Below are 20,247 nucleotides of genomic sequence, written 5' to 3'. Positions count from 1 at the left end.
TCCACTAATGAAAAAGAATCACTTACGTCTACGGAAAGGCAGAAGGAGGAGAGCAGCACACACTGTACGTGAAGGAATGCTACACTTTGGGAAGGATAAGAAGTGAACTTTCAAAAGTCGAAATAAATGGATGTGGGGAAGAATTACCAGAACAAAAGGCAATTTTCTCTCACTTGTGTAAATAAGCTACTTCTAAGGACCACATCTTATCCCTATTTAACATGCTAACCTTCTGTCAAAGCCGAGTTCATCCTACTTCCTTTACTCAGCCATTCCCTTGACTTGCAAAGACTGATTAAAGCAAGTTTAAGTTTCAGCAGGGGCAAAGGGTGGGTGGGGTCCAAGGACACTTTTCTAAAACTAGCAAAGATTGTCCCTAATGGTTTTTGTCTTCTAACAAAAGCCATGACTCCATTTTTATCAGCTCCATCTAATTTTCCCTTCCAAAGTAAATAACACAGCCCTTGCATTTTTACACATGCTCAAGTTTGACAAATCATTATCAACTGATAAGAGATAACTTTGTGGTAGGACATTGTCATTTCCTTTCATAAGGGCTTTCTTTCTGAGATACAGAAACATGATTAAAATAGTAAAACATTTCCTCTGCCTAGCAGTCAGGAACTCAAGACATTAAGATACTGGAGTCTGTATTTTTCTAGTTTAAATAGATCTATTAGATGCCACAGTAGCCATGAACTGTATACTCAGGATTATCCTACCTTTTTAACTAGTTGTTTTACTTAAGAACACATGAAATAATTTCATCACCAAGGACAGCAGCTGTCTAACTCTCCCTATAACATTCTGAATAGAGAACATCAGTGCCTTTGGTTAGTTCAAACCTTTATATTTTCAGGAAGGAGCCCTACTAGGAAAGATCCTAGAGCCCAGTGTCAGTGTAAGGCCTGAGTACCACCAGGTATAGCCCCAAAACAAACAAAGAAAAAAAAAGAGCTAAAAATCTCCAGAAAAATGGTGATTTTTTATTTTTAAAAATGACATTCGATTTTTAACTAGATACACTGATTTTAATACTGCTGAATTATCTACCACAAAAAAGGAGTTGACTTTTGCAATATCTTAAAGGCTCATTAGTGAAGGAAAAAAAAATAAACAGTTTGAGAAGCATCTTTAGATAAAGACCAAACCTTTCCTTTATTACTGGATTAACCTATCTTTAAAAAAGGAAAAAAGTACATGAAAAGATTTCTTGCCATTTTTCAATTGAGAAGAGTAGCATATGTACTGTGAGAGATTTATCTACACTGCTGATAAAGAGAACACATGAAAAGAGAAGTGCATTAGTACAATCAACTCTGTTCACATAGCTGTTCCAGCAGACAGACAGACAGACAGACACAACACACACACACACAGAGCCCATTACCTTTTCTCTTTAGAAATGTTTCAAAGCAAGTAGTTTATACCAAAAAATAAAGACTACGATAGAAATTTGCAAGGAATGTAAATATGCTTCTCACTAATGTAAGTCATTCTCCTTTTTGAAAATGGAGAATTCTCCTTTTTGAAAATTTTGTAAAATGCTACTCAAAAGTGTTTCTCAGTACCACTTAAGAACATTAGTAAGATCTCAAGACATTAAAATATACCAAGCATACTTCTGAAGGGAGAAAACAGCAAATGATTAGGTGAAGCTACACTGCTTTTGCATTTAGAGGATCAATTTTGATGATCCATATTACACACCTGGTAAACATATTTCGACAATGTACTTTTCTGTACTTGAATAATAAGGCTTTAGAGAAAGAGAAAGTAAATTTCATTTGGACATGAGCTTTCACAAAGTTGGACTATATCACTGGTGCACAAAAAACCTAGGATTCCAAGTGACCATAATTAACAAAAATGATCAATTTGCAGTCTAGGCAGAGTTCATTTTGCAACACATTTGAAACTAAAGCTTCATGTCATGTACCTAACTATAAAAACAATACCTCCCCAAAAAAGAAAGAAATTCACTTTAAAATTTTCTATGCTTATGTACATATAATACTTTGACGAGAGGCTGAAGCGTTAGTAGAGTGGGCAGGACTGTCATAGATTGAACCCAGGCCAGTCAAGGACAAATTGTTCTATCTCAGAGATGCTGTATCTGGCCAAATAAACAATACAGGGGTTGAGATATATATTGAAATAATACTCTAGTATAAATAGTATAATAAAAATATATGAACAGAGTGCAAAAATTTTCAGTATAAACTTAAGTGAAAATTTACTATATGTATGCTATCAAGTCATGTAAAATAGGAGGAAGAGTATGTGTACTCTCTCTCTCTCTTTCTCTCTCTCTTTCTTTCTTCTCCTCCTCCTCCTCCTTTTCCTCTTCCTCCTGCTCATGATCCTGATTGCTGATAGATTGCTGAGAGGGCAGGGAAGAAAAAATATTGAGACCAATATTTAATTGACAGTATCTTCTTATATAATTTGACCTATTTAAAAGTGAGGTGAACTCTAAAAACTATACATAAAGAAACTAGTGAGCCTATTTAAGCATCAATCTGAAAGCAATTACACAAAAGAAAAAAAAACATAGCCAAGAATAATTTAACAAATACTATGAACTACACTGCAAGGAAATCTTGAGTTTAATAAGGCTAATTGACTTAAGACTGTTCTACAATTCTAAAATTACCAACATCTCAGTTTCTAGGTACTAATCCCCAGTAATAAGAACAAAACATAATTGGAAAAACTGGTTTGGAAGCTAGGGTAAGAACTAGAGAGAGTGAAAAACATCTGGAGCCAGAATAAAAACAAGTGCTAGAAAATTCAAGAAGACTTACGCAAAGATATGGATGAGATGACCATTGGTCAAATTTGAAACAAATGGAGAATCAAAATGGTAGACAAAGATGAACTGTAAGCCATTGTTTATTAAATAAATTCCATATGCCAATATTGACAAACTGGCTCAAAAGGATCTTTCCTTTTGATAACTGACTAAGAAATTAACATGGTAAGCATAAATTCTAGATGATTAGAAAAGTAAATAGGCATTCAAAATTGAGGTAAATAATTTCAAAGATTTGTATACCATCAATAATATATTTAAAACCTTAAGTTTGAATCATAATCTTTGCTAACATACACTTAAATTGCATAAAAGTGAAAAATAAAATAAAAACATTGGATAAAGCATGCCATATATTTACATTCAATTTTCTATACTATTTTTTGTCCTTTGAATACAGCATGTGCCTATCTACTATTATTAAGTTACATATATATATACATTATTAAATAGTCAAGTAATAATTATATACATATTCTTAATAGACCCATCTTCGTTAAGAATATGAGTTTAAAAAATGGTCCAAGAATGAAACTGTGGTATACACAATGAATTATTATGTAGCTATTAGGAAAAAAAAAGTCATGAAATTTGCTTATCCATGGATGGACATGGAGACTATTAGGTTGAGTGAAATAAGCCAGAGGGAAAGGGATAGACATAGAATAATATCACTCATTTGTGGGATATAAGAAAAACAAGAGATAGCATGGTAATAATATCAAGAGACAATAGAGATAAGGGTCAAGAGGTCCAGCCCAGGAAAGGAAGTTCGCCACAAGAGCTGTAAGTGAAGTTAGAGTAAAAAAAGGATCTACTAGGACAATGATAGTTGGAACTGATCACTCTGGACAAGAACTCAGTGCAGAAAATGACTGGGGGAAAAAATGACATGCAAGGAACTCCTCCATTAACAGTAGTGCACACCATGGTGCTAAAAGGAAGAGAAAGAGAGAGGGATAGAGAGAGAGAGAGAGAGACAGAGAGAGAGAAAGAGAGAAGTAAACTGCCTGCCCTAGACACAGGCAGTGATGGGAGGAAAACAGGAGATATAGGTGATGGTGACAGGAAGGGTGCACTGCTGAAGGACCCTGTAGATGGTGTGACTGAAACCCAACAATGAACAATTTTGTAACCAAAGTGCTTAAGCAAAGCAATTAAAGAGAATGGTTCAAGGAATTTGAAAATCTGCTTGGATGCAGGAGGCCAGGACTCAGATCAGAGCAATGAATGGTCTCCTGAACACTGGGTATGGTCCTAAACCCTTGAGTGAGTAACAACAGAAAAAACTCAGAGCCTTAATAAGTCAGCTAATATTGAAAATAAATAAAGGAGTATTATTTTTTTGTTTTCTGGTTTTAATGAAAAATTGGCATGCATGATCTCTGTTTATATTTAAGGAACATGGGGCCGGTGAAGTGGCGCTAGAGGTAAGGTGTCTGCCTTGCAAGCGCTAGCCAAGAAAGGACCGTGGTTCAATCCCCTGGCATCCCATATGGTCCCCCCAAGCCAGGGGCAATTTCTGAGCGCTTAGCCAGGAGTAACCCCTGAGCATCAAATGGGTATGGCCCCAAAAAATCTATATTTAAGGAACAATTATAATAGTTTGATTTCTGTATGTTGTGAAAAGATTAACACATAGGTTCAGGCACCACCTGTCTTGGAGAGGAAGAAAAATGCTTCACTTTTTGATGAGAACTCTCAGAATTTATTCTATTAACTTTCCTATATATATCATATAAAAGCATTTGCTATGGTGATCACACTGTATTTAATATAAATGTTAATCTGTCCCTTTCAGTACTCAAGGGTACTCCTGGCTCAGTCCTCAGTAATTGCTTCTGATGGAGGTCTGAGAAATAAGAAACTGTACCTCATGCATGCAAAGCTCAGACCATTGAGCTAACTTAACTGTCTAAATCTCTATACACTCAACCCTTTAAATTATCTTTGCATCCCAGGTTTATACCTTCTGAACATTGTCTTCCAATTGTCCTTCTTACTTCCACCCTTCACAGCTTCTTTTTTTATGTATCGATGAGCACTAATGTTGTTTCCATATTTAATTTCTATGCTGCTATGAGTATGGAATACAAACTTTTTAGAATTGATGTCATTTCCTTTGGAGAGAGTCCCAGCAGTAGCAATTGCTGAATCACATGGTAGTTCTATCATTAATTTTTTTAGATATTTTTCATTTTCTTTTTCATAATGGCAATGGCCAAACCAATTTATCATCTAACCAATTATAGAAGTTTTCTCTTCTCCAATACATGCCAATAATGACCATCTCCTCTTTTTTACAATTTAAGTATTCTACACAGGCATGAAATAATACTGTGGTTTGATGTGTACTCCTCCAATGTTTAGTGATACCTGTGAAAAAGACCTAGTAACACCCCTGGTACTCTGATGTTGGCATTTGAGATCTCCAGAACAGTAAGATGACAACTGTTCAAGTCACACATTCTGTGATGTTTTGATCTATATGGCAGTCCTAGAAAACATCTACACTCTAGTACAGTGATGGCTAACCTTTTTGAGCCAGAGTGCCCAAACTGCTACACAATGCCCAGTCTTCCAAATGACCAGTCCAGCCCTGTTGCCAAGTGAGCCGCAAAGCAGACACTGGCACACTCGCCTCCTGCGTACCATAGGTTCATCATCGAGGCTCTAGTACCTCAATATTAGAATAGTGTCAAATTCTGACATCTCAGAGGCTTTATACAACATGATAATAGTATTTTAATTAGCAATTCTAACCTGCTCATTCCATGATTCAAAGAAAGACACTGAAATGTGTCTGCTTAGTAGACCTGCCACAGTTGCTTATCTGCTACCAAGGTTGCTACTACAGATGTAAGAAAACAGCATCCCCAGATGTTTTGCCTATCTGAAGGTGGCAGCCCAGATTGAATGAGGAAATACAAGGGGGGGGGGGGAGGACTGAAATCTAAGAGTTAAACTGAATGTGAATAATTTGAACAACAAAATTTATTTGCCCCATACTTTTAGAAGAGTTATACGAATAAAATTCTCTTCAATGGTGGATAAATTTAAAATAAAAGGTACAAACTTGAATATGTGATGTACCATAAGCCTGGTAAAAATGAGGCATGTGGTTAGAGATTCACACTGGAATTGGCTTCATGCAAGGCAAGTACTTTAATCCCTGTACTATCCCTCCAGCCCTTTCTTTTTAAAAGAAAATAAATGTTTCCTTATGAGCCTCCATAACTTGGAAACTAGAAATATGCTAGGAGAACAGAATCACCATCCTAACCTGAGAGCTTCTGAATAATGGATACATCAAGTTAGACTTCATCCTATAGAATAAAATGGTCATTTTAATATTATACCAATGCATATTATGATTTAAGAAGATTGCCTTACAACATGGGTTTTTAACTTTGGTCCTTGATACAACATGAGGTTCATGAGACCTCTGAAATTTCATGCAGAATTTTTTTATAAGTGAATATATACATACACACACATACACACATATATATTACTGGTGAGGGGGAAAAAAAGACTCCATGTATTTTTATCAAACTCTCAAGGGACTGCATGACCCCAGGCAGATTAAGAATCACTGTGCTACAGGATTCTATGCCACAGTTTAAAAAGTCAAACTATTTCAAAAACTATTTATGCTGCTCTCAGTGAGGTCTGTTGAAGAATGACAAGAATGAAGGTCAGAACGTCACAGTGGGTCATGAAAGACCTTATCTGAAGAATTTATTCACACCATGCAAGAAGTATGCCAATAAACCAGTTTGGAGACATCTAAATAAATAATTCTCTACATGAGGTTTGAGATTAAGAATGTGCACTTGAAGAAGATTCAAACTGAGAAGTAAATAAATATAAGGTAGAATTTTTTTAAAGATAGGATGCCCTTCAATGACAATGAAGTGCTGAATTCATGTTTTAAGAGCTCAATCAGCAAAATTCTACCATAAATGGTGTTTAGTTTGGGCATGGCACCATTTTAACTTGCTAACTCCCAAATAGATTCATATAGTATTTCCCTATGAGAAAAGTCCCAACATATTTTACTAGTCTACCCTTTTTCTCTTCCCTGACTTTAAAAGAAAGCTAAAAGAAGTAAAGAATGGCAAACACATTAAGATAAAGAGTAGCTTCTTTATCATATAAAGGATCTAAGAAAAACTATATGCTCTTCCATTCTTTATCATCCTATTATCTTGGGGTATATTATCAGAGACATAACTATTAATTTCATAACTTACTTTCTCTTTCCTAAAGTCACAGCATCTCATAAAATCTAATTTTTTTGATAAACAGCCAAATGTAAATAAAAGGCATAAATTGCTCAATGTTGAGATGATGTTTCTTGTACTACGATAAGTTGTCATCAATAATGCCTGACAGTATGGTATCTAGAATAGAGTTGTATCTTACCTAATCTTATTTTTTTGGGGGGGGGGGCACACCCAGTGACGCTCAGGGGTTACTCCTGTCTACGCGCTCAGAAATTGCTCCTGGCTTGGGGGACCATATGGGACACCTGGAGATCGAACTTCGGTTCGTCCTGGGTCAGTCACGTGCAAGGCAAACGCCCTACCTCTGCTCCATCACTCTGGCCCTGAATTACCTAATCTTCTTAGGCAGAGAGAGAGAGAGAGAGAGAGAGAGAGAGAGAGAGAGAGAGAGAGAGAGAGAGAGAGAGAGAGAGAGAGAGAGAGAGAAAAGGCTAGAAAGCATTCAAGGTGGAAAGATGTCAGCTCTTTGTTCCTTTCCTTTCCACAAATATCTGGAAAATCCTTAGTTATTTCCTTAACACTATTTCTTTGAGCCACTAAAAGTTTTGGCGATGCAGGTACAAAAGCATTATAAAGAAATGTCCAGATATGGTTAATTATTAGTATGTCTCACATAATAAACACATCCTATTAGGATATAAATAATAAATACATTATTCTACTGCAGAAACGTCTCCTCAAAGATAACTAATTTTATTAACTGCTTTTCAGTCCAAGCAGTTTTAGACAGTAATGATTCACATTTTGAAATAAAAGAAGAATGAAGGCAGCTGTATTGACAGCAATAAGGTATAAGGAAAGTCAACACAGAAGCACTAACTGAAACAAAAAAGAAACTTAACATTTGTTGACCAGCACTTGTACAGACCTGCAAATTAAATATGAATGCTTGAAAAATGAAGACACTGAACTTTCAACACATTGGAAATTACTTAACATTGTAAAGTTGGATAGTGACATGTTTTGTTGTGTAAATTTTGGGAGGGAGGAAAAGGTATGAAGGGGATAAATAACAAAATATGTGGATGGGAGAGAAACATGAACATAGCTTTATCTGGACAAATGAAATATAATGGGAAAAAAAAGAAGCACTGAAAAGGACTAACTAGCCCCTTACATGAATAAGTGAACATTTTAAAAGTAAATTATATTATTGTTGGGCCTGAGTGGTGGCCCTAGAGGTAAGGCATCTGCCTTGCAAGCACTAGCCTAGGATGGACCATAGTTCGATCCCCTGGCGTCCCATATGGTCCCCCAAGCCAGGGGCAATTTCTGAGCACATAGCCAGGATTAACCCCTGAGTGTCAAACAGGTGTGTCCCCCCAAATTATATTATTGTTGAGGTTGGAGCAATAATACAACTGGCTTGGGGGACCATATGGGATGCCAGGGGAAGGAATCGCGGTCTGTCCTAGGTTAGCGCATGCAGGGCAAATGTCCTACTGCTGTGCCACTGCTCTGACCCTAGTATTTTTATTTTTTAAAATATATATTCCCAACAACAAAGAAGGATATAAAAAGACATCTGCTTTTTATTCTTTACCTTAAAGTAACATAGAACTAATATAAGAGGTCATAAATATTTCACAAAATTCATTAATTCCCTAAATCAGTCATTCACATACTTATTTCCTCTAAAAAGGAATATTCAATTTTCTGAAACTTTTTATATTTGCAATGCAAGCCATTTCTCAAGGGTAAGAGAGCTCTATCTGTATTCTACTTCTAAAATTAGTACCTTGAGTCAGAGTGTGCTTCAGGTACAGCATTTGCCTTGCACTTGGCCAACCTGCTTCAACCTTGGCATCACATACTGTTCTCAAGTACCACTAGGAATGAACCCTGAGCAGAGAGGCAGGAGGGAGTCTTGAGCACCACCTGGTGTGAACCCCCCCCCCCCGAAAAAAAGCTAAAAAAAAAACCAAAACATTTTACTTTATTTTCTTAAAATCAGAAAATAGACTTGTATATTAAATGGCATTAAATATAGAGAAGATCACACAATATCTTTAAATCATTTCCAAAACAGTTTCCCTTGCCCAATTCAAATTCTACTTACCTCTTCATCATCTTCCTCATCTTCAACATCCAGAATTCCTGAATCCTGTTCAGATTTGGGGCTAGTGCTTTCAATCTCTGTATCAAAAATTATATAAGCATCTTTCTTAGATTTTCTTTTGCTGCCAATTCTAGGTTGCTGCAAGACAATGTTATCCAAGTTTCTTTGTTGTTGGGCCTAAGACACACATACACAAAAGAAAAAGAAGAAAAAAAAAAAAAGAAAAGGTAATTAGACAAATAATTTTGGTTTGTTTGGGGGCCAAACCCAGCAGCTCTCAGTGGTTACTCCTAGCTCTGTGCTCAGAGAGCAGTCCTGCATGCTCAGTAAACCATATGATGCTGGGGATTGATCCCAGGTCAGGATTGTGTAAGGCAAGAACCTTACCTACTACACTATCTTTCTGGCCCCTAAACAAAGAATTTTAACTTTGAACAAAGTGATATCACAAAGAAAATACAAAATAAAATTCATTGACATCTATTTTTAGTCTCAGAAATAAAAGCAAACATACTATAGCATATATTTCTAACCCTGAATGACTATATCTTGACTCATATAATTTCCATAGAAAAAGATAGTTTTATCATAAGACTTTCTTGAATATATCTAAACCAGAAGTTCTCAAACATATCTGACGTACTGTCTCCTTTCGGGGGGGAAATAAAATACATTACTCAGCACCTCTCTAATAAATCTACCTTCTTTAACCAAATAAAGTGCTCCCCATCCTGTGGCACCTCTGGTCCTTGGGTTGTTTCAGTAACCCACTAGAATGGTAGCATTCATTTTAAGAAATGGCATGGCATGAAGAAAACTATGAAGGAAAATAAAATTTATCCTTTTTCACCTGTGCAACAAAAAGACCAATGTTACCACGTACAAAATAAATACCCTGCTAAAATCATTGTGGCTGGGGAGGGAGGGGAAAGCAACTGTTCGGCTTCAGGACTCTTAAAAACAGTAATGCGAATGGATCTAAGAGACCAACAGAATGTCATCAAAATGAAATTTTGAGTGATTTGAACCAATTCACTAATACAACAGAATTTCATTAATCTGTGGAAACCAATTTTACAGGGTTTGTTCTGCTGCACTTTCTAGAAAAAAGGAAGTATAATCCCTTTAGCTTACCAAACAGTCTCAAATGATGGTGTGGTTTCAACAGAGACAAAGGGGCAGGGAGTGTGACTATGCAGTCAACAAAAGAAGTATTAAACTACACAGTATTAGATCTGCCAGTGACCTCAGTCAACTCTCTGGGTATTGAGTCTAAAAGACAAAGGCTTCCTCTGAGGTCACAGGGGTAATTAGTAGTAACATAGAAGTTCAAAGTGCGATGGAGCTCCTAATTATGGATCAGTGATCTCCCTATAAAACCAGCTTCCTCTCCAAGAATTGCATAGTGTCTTCCCCAAAAATGGGGTCTGAGGTCAAATAAACAGGAAACACTACATGTCTGATTGCTTTCTTGTAGGTTACAAGGTTATTTAAACAAGGATACAAGCAAAATAGGATCTCAGAAATCCAATTGTAAGAGAATTTTTAACATTTGGTTTCACCTAACCAGTTGCAAAATTATTCCAAAATGCAACTTTCCTTTCACTCACCTGCCTTAAGTGGAGTGTGTGGGGGTGGGGGTGGGGGGGAACCAAACACCTCCCAAACAACACTCAAAGCCTGGGGGCCATTCCCTGTGATAAACTACCCCAGGTCACTGCCCACCCTGGTGACATGCAGGAAGAGCTATGCACAGCCAATGGTGAAACTGGGGTGGAATGTCAGAGAAGGGACAAGGGGCAAACTCCAATCCTCTGAGCTAACTCCCCAGTTCATAACTTTCCCTTTTAATAAAAATTAAAAATAATACATAGCATACTCCCTAGTTATCAACTTGAGAAATATGGCTTCTCAGAATATGAATTCCTTAATCAACATATATTTTTCCTTAGTGATAAGTAGAAGTTAGGAGAAAACATAGTTGTCAAATATCCTCAACAGCATTAATATAGTCAAGATAAATACTAAGTTTAAGATGCTAATTCAGGCATTGACTGGTAAGAACACTAGAACAGGACAGAGGAAAAACTTGAACTATGTGAGTTGGTTTCTGCCAAGAAAATGAAAAGAATCTACATTCCAGAGATTTGAATCAATGAACAAACTTGTTTCTCTACATTGTACTTACTCATCAATATTTTGATTTTTATTTATGTAAAATACATGGCTTTGGTAACAAAATTGGAGAAGATACCCAAAATATTTAATTTAGGTTTGCATGTTAGACATGATAGTTTTATAATCACATAAAAAGCCCAATTCAGATAGACTATACTAACAGTTCCTCTCAAAAATAAGATGTTCTTCCTCACTCCCAATTTGACCGCATGAAAAGGGATGAAGAATTATGGAAAAGCACTAGGCAGGGACAACTTCCTATAGAGAACAGCAAGCCCTCATCTACAAGTAGTTGCTTGTCCCTTAATTACAACATATTTTTAAGTTCAGCAAGATCAAAGTTTTTAGGGGTTGGAGAGATAATATAAAAAGTAGAGTCTTTGTCTTGCACGTGCTAATCCAGGTTTAATCGCTGGCACTGCACATGGGCCCTAAACCCTGCCAGGAGAGATCCCTGAGCATAGAGCCAAAAGTAAGTCTTGACCATTGTCTTGAGTGTGACCCAAAACCAACCAAGCAAACAAACCAACAAAAAAGACAAAGGCAAAGCTTTCTATAAGTTTGAATTAGTTTGATCAATCCCAAGTTGTATATTTTTCTTTATCTAAAAAAAAAAAAAAATAACTCTTAAATTCTGTCATTTGAACCTGAAATAACAAACTCTGAAAGAGTTTTTCATACTTCCTATGAAAGTAATTTTAGATCTTCATTGATTTATTATTTTTAGTTGCTGCCTCGTTCAACCTATCAATATGGAATTCTACAAGTTGTTGGAGCCGAATCAGCAAACTGCTTCAGTATCTCTACATGCCATTTTCTACTGCTTGACCTGTTCTCCACGAAAACTTTTCTTAAATTCCCAAATGAAATTCTTCTTATAATTGATAGAGCCTTCTTTCATAACCCTAACCCATCATTCTTTCTCATTGCATTCTTGCTTTAGGCCAAATGTGTACTGAAAGCCTACTGAGTGGCAGGTAGAATACTACATACTGAGGAAACAAAGAAATAAAATGGAGTCCCTGACTCATGAATTTCACATTCTATTATTATTACAAAAAGCAGACAGGCAAAACAGAGGTTGAAAATCAGTGCAATACATATAACAGAATAAGTGAGTAGACAGAAAGAGAAAATAATCAAAGATGCCTGGTTTGAGTCCAATAAAATGTTTCACAGAGAAATAAGTAACAAACAGTGCTCTTTCAGGTTTAATATGAGTTTTTCAATTTAATATGAGTTTTTCAACTGCAGAAGATGAGAGCCTGAGAAAGGATCATGTGTATTATCCACCTAAAATAACATGATCCAACTAAAGATTAAAATTTTTCAGAAAAGCACAGTTTCTAAAGTACTGACAAGAGAGAAAGATGACATACAATGCAGCTCCAGAATTAGCTAGTAGGCATTTAAGAAACAATGAAAGAATATAAGGGGAATAGCAGAAGCGACTTTATAATTTGAAAGCAGAGGAGTGACCAATTTGAGAAGATAAAGACTAGGAACAGGAAGAATAAAAACAGGTCAAGGTAGAAGCAGATGTAGAAGAATGGTTGTATCTGAATGTAGTAAATGGAAGAGAGGAAAGAAAGAAAACAAGTCCAAGTTTTCTGGCCTTGATAATTAGATAGTGGGATCATTCCAAATAATAAGGAGTCATAGAAGTTATAAATTGACCATAGGATCAAGAAGATGGAGAAGATGCACTCAGTACTTTCAGCAGTTCAGCAGAAATGGGCAGCACAGCACTTCTGTGTTTGAGTGTAGAAAACTTTACTTTTTTAGACTCTTCCAAAACAAAACCCGGTGACAAACAGTAAATTATATAAAATATTATCATATAAAGCCAACTACTATTAAAAGAAATCTGTATTCAAATGAGATTTATCCAAATAAAGTAGAAGGATATGTATAAAATACATAATTTGGAAAGCATATGGTCGAACAAAAGAGGATAAATGCCCATAACTAATCTGGGTTATTACCTAGAAATATTCCCATTAATACTTTCACAATTGTCAAAGAGTGACTCTGAATTTCTTTTACAGGTGTGTGCATGACTGTACATACGTGTACGTGTGTGAAATGCAACTTCCAAGGTACCTAACCATGAGTCTTGAGAGAAACTTAAGACAAAAGTTGAAAGCACCAGTTTTTTTGTTTTTTTTGTTTTTTTGTTTTTCAACCCAATACTGACCTCTTGTGGGCTAAAAGAATACAAACAAAGGATCTTTAGAATTGGAAACCGGGCTAGTCTGACATTTTGGAGAACTAACTATGTACACTTCAATGATATGGTTCCTTACAGGGATAGAGGAAGGTTGTGCCACATCTGTTAGCACTCAGGGATCACTTCTGGCTTCTGGTGGCACTCAGGGACTCATACATGGTGCTGGAGTTTGAATCAGAGTCAGCTGCATGCAAGACAAGTGCCTTAACACCTGTGTTATCTCTCCAGCCCCAATTATAGGATTAAATTAAAGAAAAATAAAATGGTTCTTGAAGTAAGTCAGGTCCTTAAAGCTAAGTTCTGCAATTTATTGATTCTATAACTATTGGACAAGTACATTTGTTTTTTGTATAGCATCCAAACCTGATAATATAAATAAATGAATTAAATGTACATAATAGCCAGCACAACGATTAGATAATGTATATGAAATATCTTGAATTAAAAGATTAAAAAGAAACACTGAAAAAATGTGTTGAACTTGTTTTCATCTATGAAAATGAGTTAGAAATTCTAGGGAAGAAGCTTCTGAAATCTAGCAATATTTAGTATCATTTGTAAATGCTACACATTACTATCTGATTTTACATTTACATACATTCAAGTATTAGACATAAATTGGATGTCACATATTAGTCATTGCAGACTCCTCTTTGTCTCTCCTCAGCCAGATCCTCTCAGTATTAGTTCTTATTCCAGCAAAAGCATCATCAGCTGGTTTGGGGCAGCCTGGGGAATGCCACAGAGCAACCTGAGACCAGTCCTAGCCCTTACAGGCTTTTCTAACTGCCTTCTAGAGCTCTAAGGCACCAGTGTGGAATCTCCCAAGAATTATTAGGCATTCATGATTGTCATCCCAGAAGTGAGTCATTCTTTAACAGACAAATGCCACATGTCTTGTCCCTCCAACAATACGTTTCCTCAAAAAATCCTCTGGATTGAAAATCCAGACTGCTCTAGCATTGTGCCTTTACACTGACTCTATTAACATCCCTTCTCACTCCTTCCTGACCCTTTTTCCTTTCCCATAGGTCATGTGCTTAAACAAGCCACTCACATATCAGCCTCAAAGGCTCCCCGAGGGAAATCAAGGCTAAAATAACATCCCACACAACAAATCAGTAGGATTAAGACTCCCTGCCTATGGCTGAGGATCAAAGGATAATCCTGAAAATAACTTGTAAGATCAAAAACTAAAGACTTGAATCCAACATGACTGGAAGCAGAGAACCCAAACTATGATTATGAAACTTAAAAATATGTCTGTCAAGTAGTCAGATTAGGTGGGGGGGGGGAGGAAGCCTGAAGGGGCTGGTGAACGAATGCAGTCACAGCGGTGTAATGGAGATGGGAAAGCACTTATGCCTGAAACCCTTTAGAAACTTGAACTTTGTAAACTGGTGCTGAAATAAAAATGATTTTTTTTATTTTGAATTAAATCATCACGGGATATTGAGTTAAAAACCTGTTGATAGTTGAGTTTCAGTTATACAACGTTCCAATAGTCATAACTTCACCAGTGTTCATTTCTGCCACCAATCTCCCCAATTTCCCCAAATCAACTTTTTAAATGAAAACAACGTAGATAATACAAACAATGTAGATAATACCTATAAATCTATTTAAATAAAAGTATCAGAGTCATCTTGATATTTTTATCTGAAGCCTATTTATTTGTACACTAATTTCCAAAATAAAATGTGCTGTCAAATGTACCTGTGAAAATAATCATTTTACCCTATTGAAGGTTTTTTGTTTTTTTTTTGCATTTTATCGCTTACCGTCATGGTATAGTTGAATATGGAATTAATACAAATAAAGTACATGTATTGCTCAACATTTTCATAATTTATACATTTTTTTTGTTTTATTCTTTGGGGTTCCAGGGACTGAATTTGCAGCCTTACACATTTTCTATACTGATCCATATCCCTCACTAACAGTAAAAATTTTATAGAATTTGCCTGTGAATAAAATCGTACTCAATTATTTTTTAAAGACTATGCTCTGTTAAATATTTTAATGCCTACTCTGAGTACACAAACATTTGCATTTTGGAGAGAGGAGGGTTGGGGAAGCGAGGCATAGTTTGGCCCACACTTGGAAGTACTCAGGGTTTTTTCCAGGCTGATTCTGTGCTCAAGTGAATCTTGACAGTATTTGGGGGACTACATGTAGTGGTAGGGATTTAATCTGTGGCCTGCCACATTGCAAAATTTCGCCTTCACTATTTTATGAGAGAAACTACTTCAAATTGTTGTTTATCCCAAGGTCAACTTTTTTAGAATTCTTTTCCTAACTGACCTGTTTCTTTAATGTCAGTTTAATATAAATATTAATCACGACCAATAATAAATTAAATCAGGACCAATGAGCACCAAAGTTTTGACGGGGTCTCATAGTGACTTGAGAGATTCTGAGTGAGGGTGAGAACAAATATAGAAAGCTCAAGCATAGCACTTGGGAAGTTCTGGGCACAATCCCTTACAATACGTGTCCTCCAGCCCTGGACCTCAAGGTAAGAATCAAAGAGAGAGGGACTGGAGCGGTGGTGCAGGCAGTAGGGCATTTGTCTTGCTAGCACTAACCTAGGATGGACCACGGTTCAATCCCCCGGCGTCCCATATGGTCCCCCAAGCCAGGAGCGATTTCTGAGTGCACAGCCAGAAGTAACCCCTGAGTGACACAGGGTGTGGCCCAGAAAAAAAATAAAACAAACAAACAAACAAAAACTGTGCTTAAATTCCAGATAAAAACAACTTCAAAGCTATAACAGAGAGGCATATAAAATGGAATTAATATGGGTATTACAGATAATTTAATATACCATATTTTCCAGTGTATAAGATGACTTTTTAGCCCATGAAAAACTTCTTAAAAGTTGGGGGCCATCTTATAGGCCAGTATACAGCATGCTGAAACTTACTCCAGTTACAGGGACGAGTAATCTGCCCCCACCTTACCACTGCATCCCTAGCTGCAAGGTGGCATCATCACACAGTCCTCTGCTTGTCCAGATTAATCTTTCAGGGCACAGAGAGGAGCTGAGTTACCAAGTGCTGCATTCCATCCAGCCACCAGGTATGTGGCTTTCTGGTACTCAGTCCTCTGAGCTTTTATGGGACACAGAGGAGGCTGTCTGTCTATCTGTAGCTGTCTTATTAATCACTCTACCCCAGCCAGCTGCTCTTGGAGGAGTCCCCTCTCCCTGCTCTCAATGTAGATCACAATTTAAAAAAAATCACAGTCACTCACTACAAATGACAAATGTAAAATGATTGTTGGCACACCAAAGTCTAGCTCTATTAAACATATACTGTTAACTTTTGAGGGTTTTCTCTTATGTTTTTTTAATTTCTATTTGGTGTGTGTTAAAAAAGAGGTAGTCTTATAAGGCAAATATAGCCTAAACCCTATATTTTAACAGGAAAATTAGGGGTCATCTTATATGCCAGAAAATATGGTAGATAACTCCAAACAAGCAGAAAAATTTAAACTATGAGTTCAGATAAATGACAGGAATATAAACCACCTGCTTTGCTGAACATTAATTAAAACCTAACTACTGTTGGGGCTGGAATAGTGGCACAGCTGTAGGGCATTTGTCTTTCACGCACTAACCTAAATGAACTGTGGTTCCATCCCCCAGTGTCCCATATGATCCCCCAAGCCAGGAGCGATTTCTGAGCATATAGACAAAAGTAACCCCTGAGCGTCATCAGGTGTGGCCAAAAAACAAAAAAATAAAAAACCTACTGTTAATTTTTCTTTATTTTACCATCTCAAATTAGGACTATTGCCCTAAATTCTTAGGGAACTGAAAGATTTTTTTTTTTTTTAGAAAAAGCACTCTACTTTGGAATTTACCAAAAAGAGGTACTCTAATACATAAAACTTCCTAAAGTGAAAGTGATACATGTTCCTTTCTGTAATCTCTCCATTGTTTGTTATTGAATATAAATAACCAATCAATGAGAATCTCTAGGAAAATATTCAACGAGAAGGAGAAAGGCCATAAACGGACATTAGAAAACAATAAACAAGGGAGCTGGACCAATAGCACAGCAGTAGGGCATTTGACTTGCACACAGCCTATCCAAGATGGATCTTCGTTTGATCCCCAGCATCCCATAAGGTTCCCTGAGCCAGGAACGATTTCTGAGCGCATAGCCAGGAGTAACCCCTGAGCATCACTGGGTATCACCCAAACAAACAAACAAACAAACAAAAAACAGAAAAACCACTTAACAAGAAACAAACTGAAAGAAGAAAAAGATAATGGAATAATGAATCAGAACTGTTTATTGCAATAATAGGAATTTTTTTATTTGCTCCATTAGGTAAAGCATTGCCTAAAGAGAGAACTTTAAAAAATTTCAGTGTCACTCAGAATTCCAGACAAGAGAAAATAAGCAGACATAAAAAAATGTTTTTCAAACTACATCAAGAACTGAAACTTCCAGGTATATTATTTATCCCAGGTATATTATTAAGCATAATGAACAAACTAAATAATAATCTAGGGTTCATTATTTGAAATTTAAAATATAGAGAAATAGTTGAAAAACTTTCCGAAACAAAAAGTAATGTAATATGCAAAGAAACTAAGATAAAAATGACTTTGTTTAATGACCAGGGCACTGATCCTTGTATAAATCTAAAACACTATTTTTAAAAAGCAGGATAGAAAGAAGTCTAGGGTTGTGTGAGCTATTAAACTTATTAAGTCCAGGCATTACTAAGAATAGAAATATGAATGTAATAATAATCTTAGAAGTTTAAGAAAAAAACTGTTAATTCTTCTGTAATGTCTAGTAGAATTCACACCAAAAAAATCAATGTAGGAGACTTTGTTATTTAATGGGTTTTTTTTTTATTGCTGTTTCAATATCCTTAACTGTTACTGGTTTATTCAAGTTTTGTTCAAATTTTTATATCATATTGATTCATCGTCCTTAACAGATTAAGGCATTTTTTTTCTAAGTCAGAGACTATCAGTCTCTCTACACACTTGGATTTGCATTAGTTCACAAACCTTGGATTGAAACTACTATTTTCAAGTTATTTGATTTGTTAGCAAAAAATGGTTTATAGTAATCGCATGACTCATATGACTCAATTGTCAGTTGCATTATCTCCTTTAACTTCTGATTCCATCAGATTAGGTAGTCTAGTTGAAGTATCAACTTCATTTGTCCTTTCTCTTCTTTAGAAAAAAAAAAAGGTTAATGGAAATAACCCTGAGATACTGACAATGTGATATGGCTTGCCTTTCACATGGTCAACCCTGGCTAGATCCCCGCAACTACATGTGGCCAGTCACCTGAGTATCATCAGGAATGACTCCCTGAGCACTGCTGGGTATGACTAAAAGATAAGAAAATAAGTGAGCATGATCTGAGGAAACTAGGGCACTGGTGTGCAGGGTTGGGGTGGAGATTGGGAACATCCTGAGGATACTGGGGAGAAACCCTGACACTCTGGGGTTGAGCATGGTGTAGCAGCACTGCCTGTAGAATTCAGTAATATTGTAAGTAAATAAAATAAAAATAACAATCTCACCTAAGAACCTCAAAAAATCAGTAAAGCTTATTAAAAATATAATTTTAGGAATATTTGCCAAGAGCAACAGCTGATATTTTGATGTTAACAATAAAAAATCATTTTTATGAGAAAAAAAACAGTTCTTAGTTTCAGTGATCCTTTCCAGTGGTTTTCTGGTGTTTTATTTCCTTTTGCTGTGCTCACTATAGTTTGCTTCCTTGTGCTAACTACATTTTGCTCTTTTTATTGGGAGGGGGGGTGTTGGTTTTTGGGTTTTGGGCCACACCGAAGTCGCTCAGGGGTTAAACCTGGCTATGCACTCAGAAATCGCTCCTGACTTGGAGACCATATGGGATGCCGGGGTATCAAACCGTGGTCCATCCTATGCTAGCACGTGCAAGGCAAATGCCCTACCACTTGTGACACTGCTCCGGCCCCTACACTTTGTTCTTATTACAGTTCGATTTCTAGTAAAGTTAGGTTGCTTATCACCTTTCCGTTTTCTTAATGCATGTATTTATGGCAATAAACTTCCCTATAACTTCTTTTGCAGTATCCCATAATTTTTTGCATGTTCTGATTTCATTTTCAGCATTCAGATTATGTACTAATACCCTATTTTAATAATCTCTGGTCCACTGGTTGTTCACAAATGTGTTATTTAATTTTCACACATTAATGAGCATTGCATTTTCTGCCCTTTATTTTTTAATTCAAACCATTGTGTTTTGAAAAGATACTTGGCATGATTTCAAAAATCTTCTATTTTCTTATTTTGTGATATAACATATGATCTATTCTGAGACACATTCTGTATATGCTTGCAAAAAATATGTCTTTTGTTGTTTGGAGAAATTATCTGTATATCTATATTTTTTGTGTGGTTTTTGGGTCTCACCCGGCAGTGCTCAGTGGTTACTCCTAGCTCCATGCTCAGAAATTGCTCCTGGCAAGCACAGGGGACCATATGGGATGCTGGGATTCGAACCGATGACCTTCTGCATGAAAGGCAAATGCCTTACCTCCAGGCTATCTCTCCGGCCCCTTATCTGTATATATTTTAACTTCATTTGGTCTATAACATAATGAAATCCAATGTTTCCTAGATGCTGTTTATCAATTATTCAAAATG

General features: G+C 36.3%; 1 protein-coding gene across 1 annotated transcript in view; it reads right to left on the bottom strand.

The window, feature by feature from the left end:
* EXOC6B (exocyst complex component 6B) overlaps positions 1 to 20,247 on the bottom strand; it is a 604,019-nt gene that overhangs the window by 354,442 nt on the left and 229,330 nt on the right. Inside the window, exon 7 of the mRNA XM_049785045.1 lies at positions 9,164 to 9,340. Within this exon, the coding sequence (XP_049641002.1) occupies positions 9,164 to 9,340 (177 nt within the window). The remainder of the gene's footprint in view (positions 1 to 9,163; positions 9,341 to 20,247) is intronic.

This window comes from Suncus etruscus, chromosome 12 (assembly GCF_024139225.1).
Source record: "Suncus etruscus isolate mSunEtr1 chromosome 12, mSunEtr1.pri.cur, whole genome shotgun sequence".
NCBI lineage: Eukaryota > Metazoa > Chordata > Mammalia > Eulipotyphla > Soricidae > Suncus > Suncus etruscus.
This window is presented reverse-complemented; position numbering and strand designations above follow the sequence as displayed.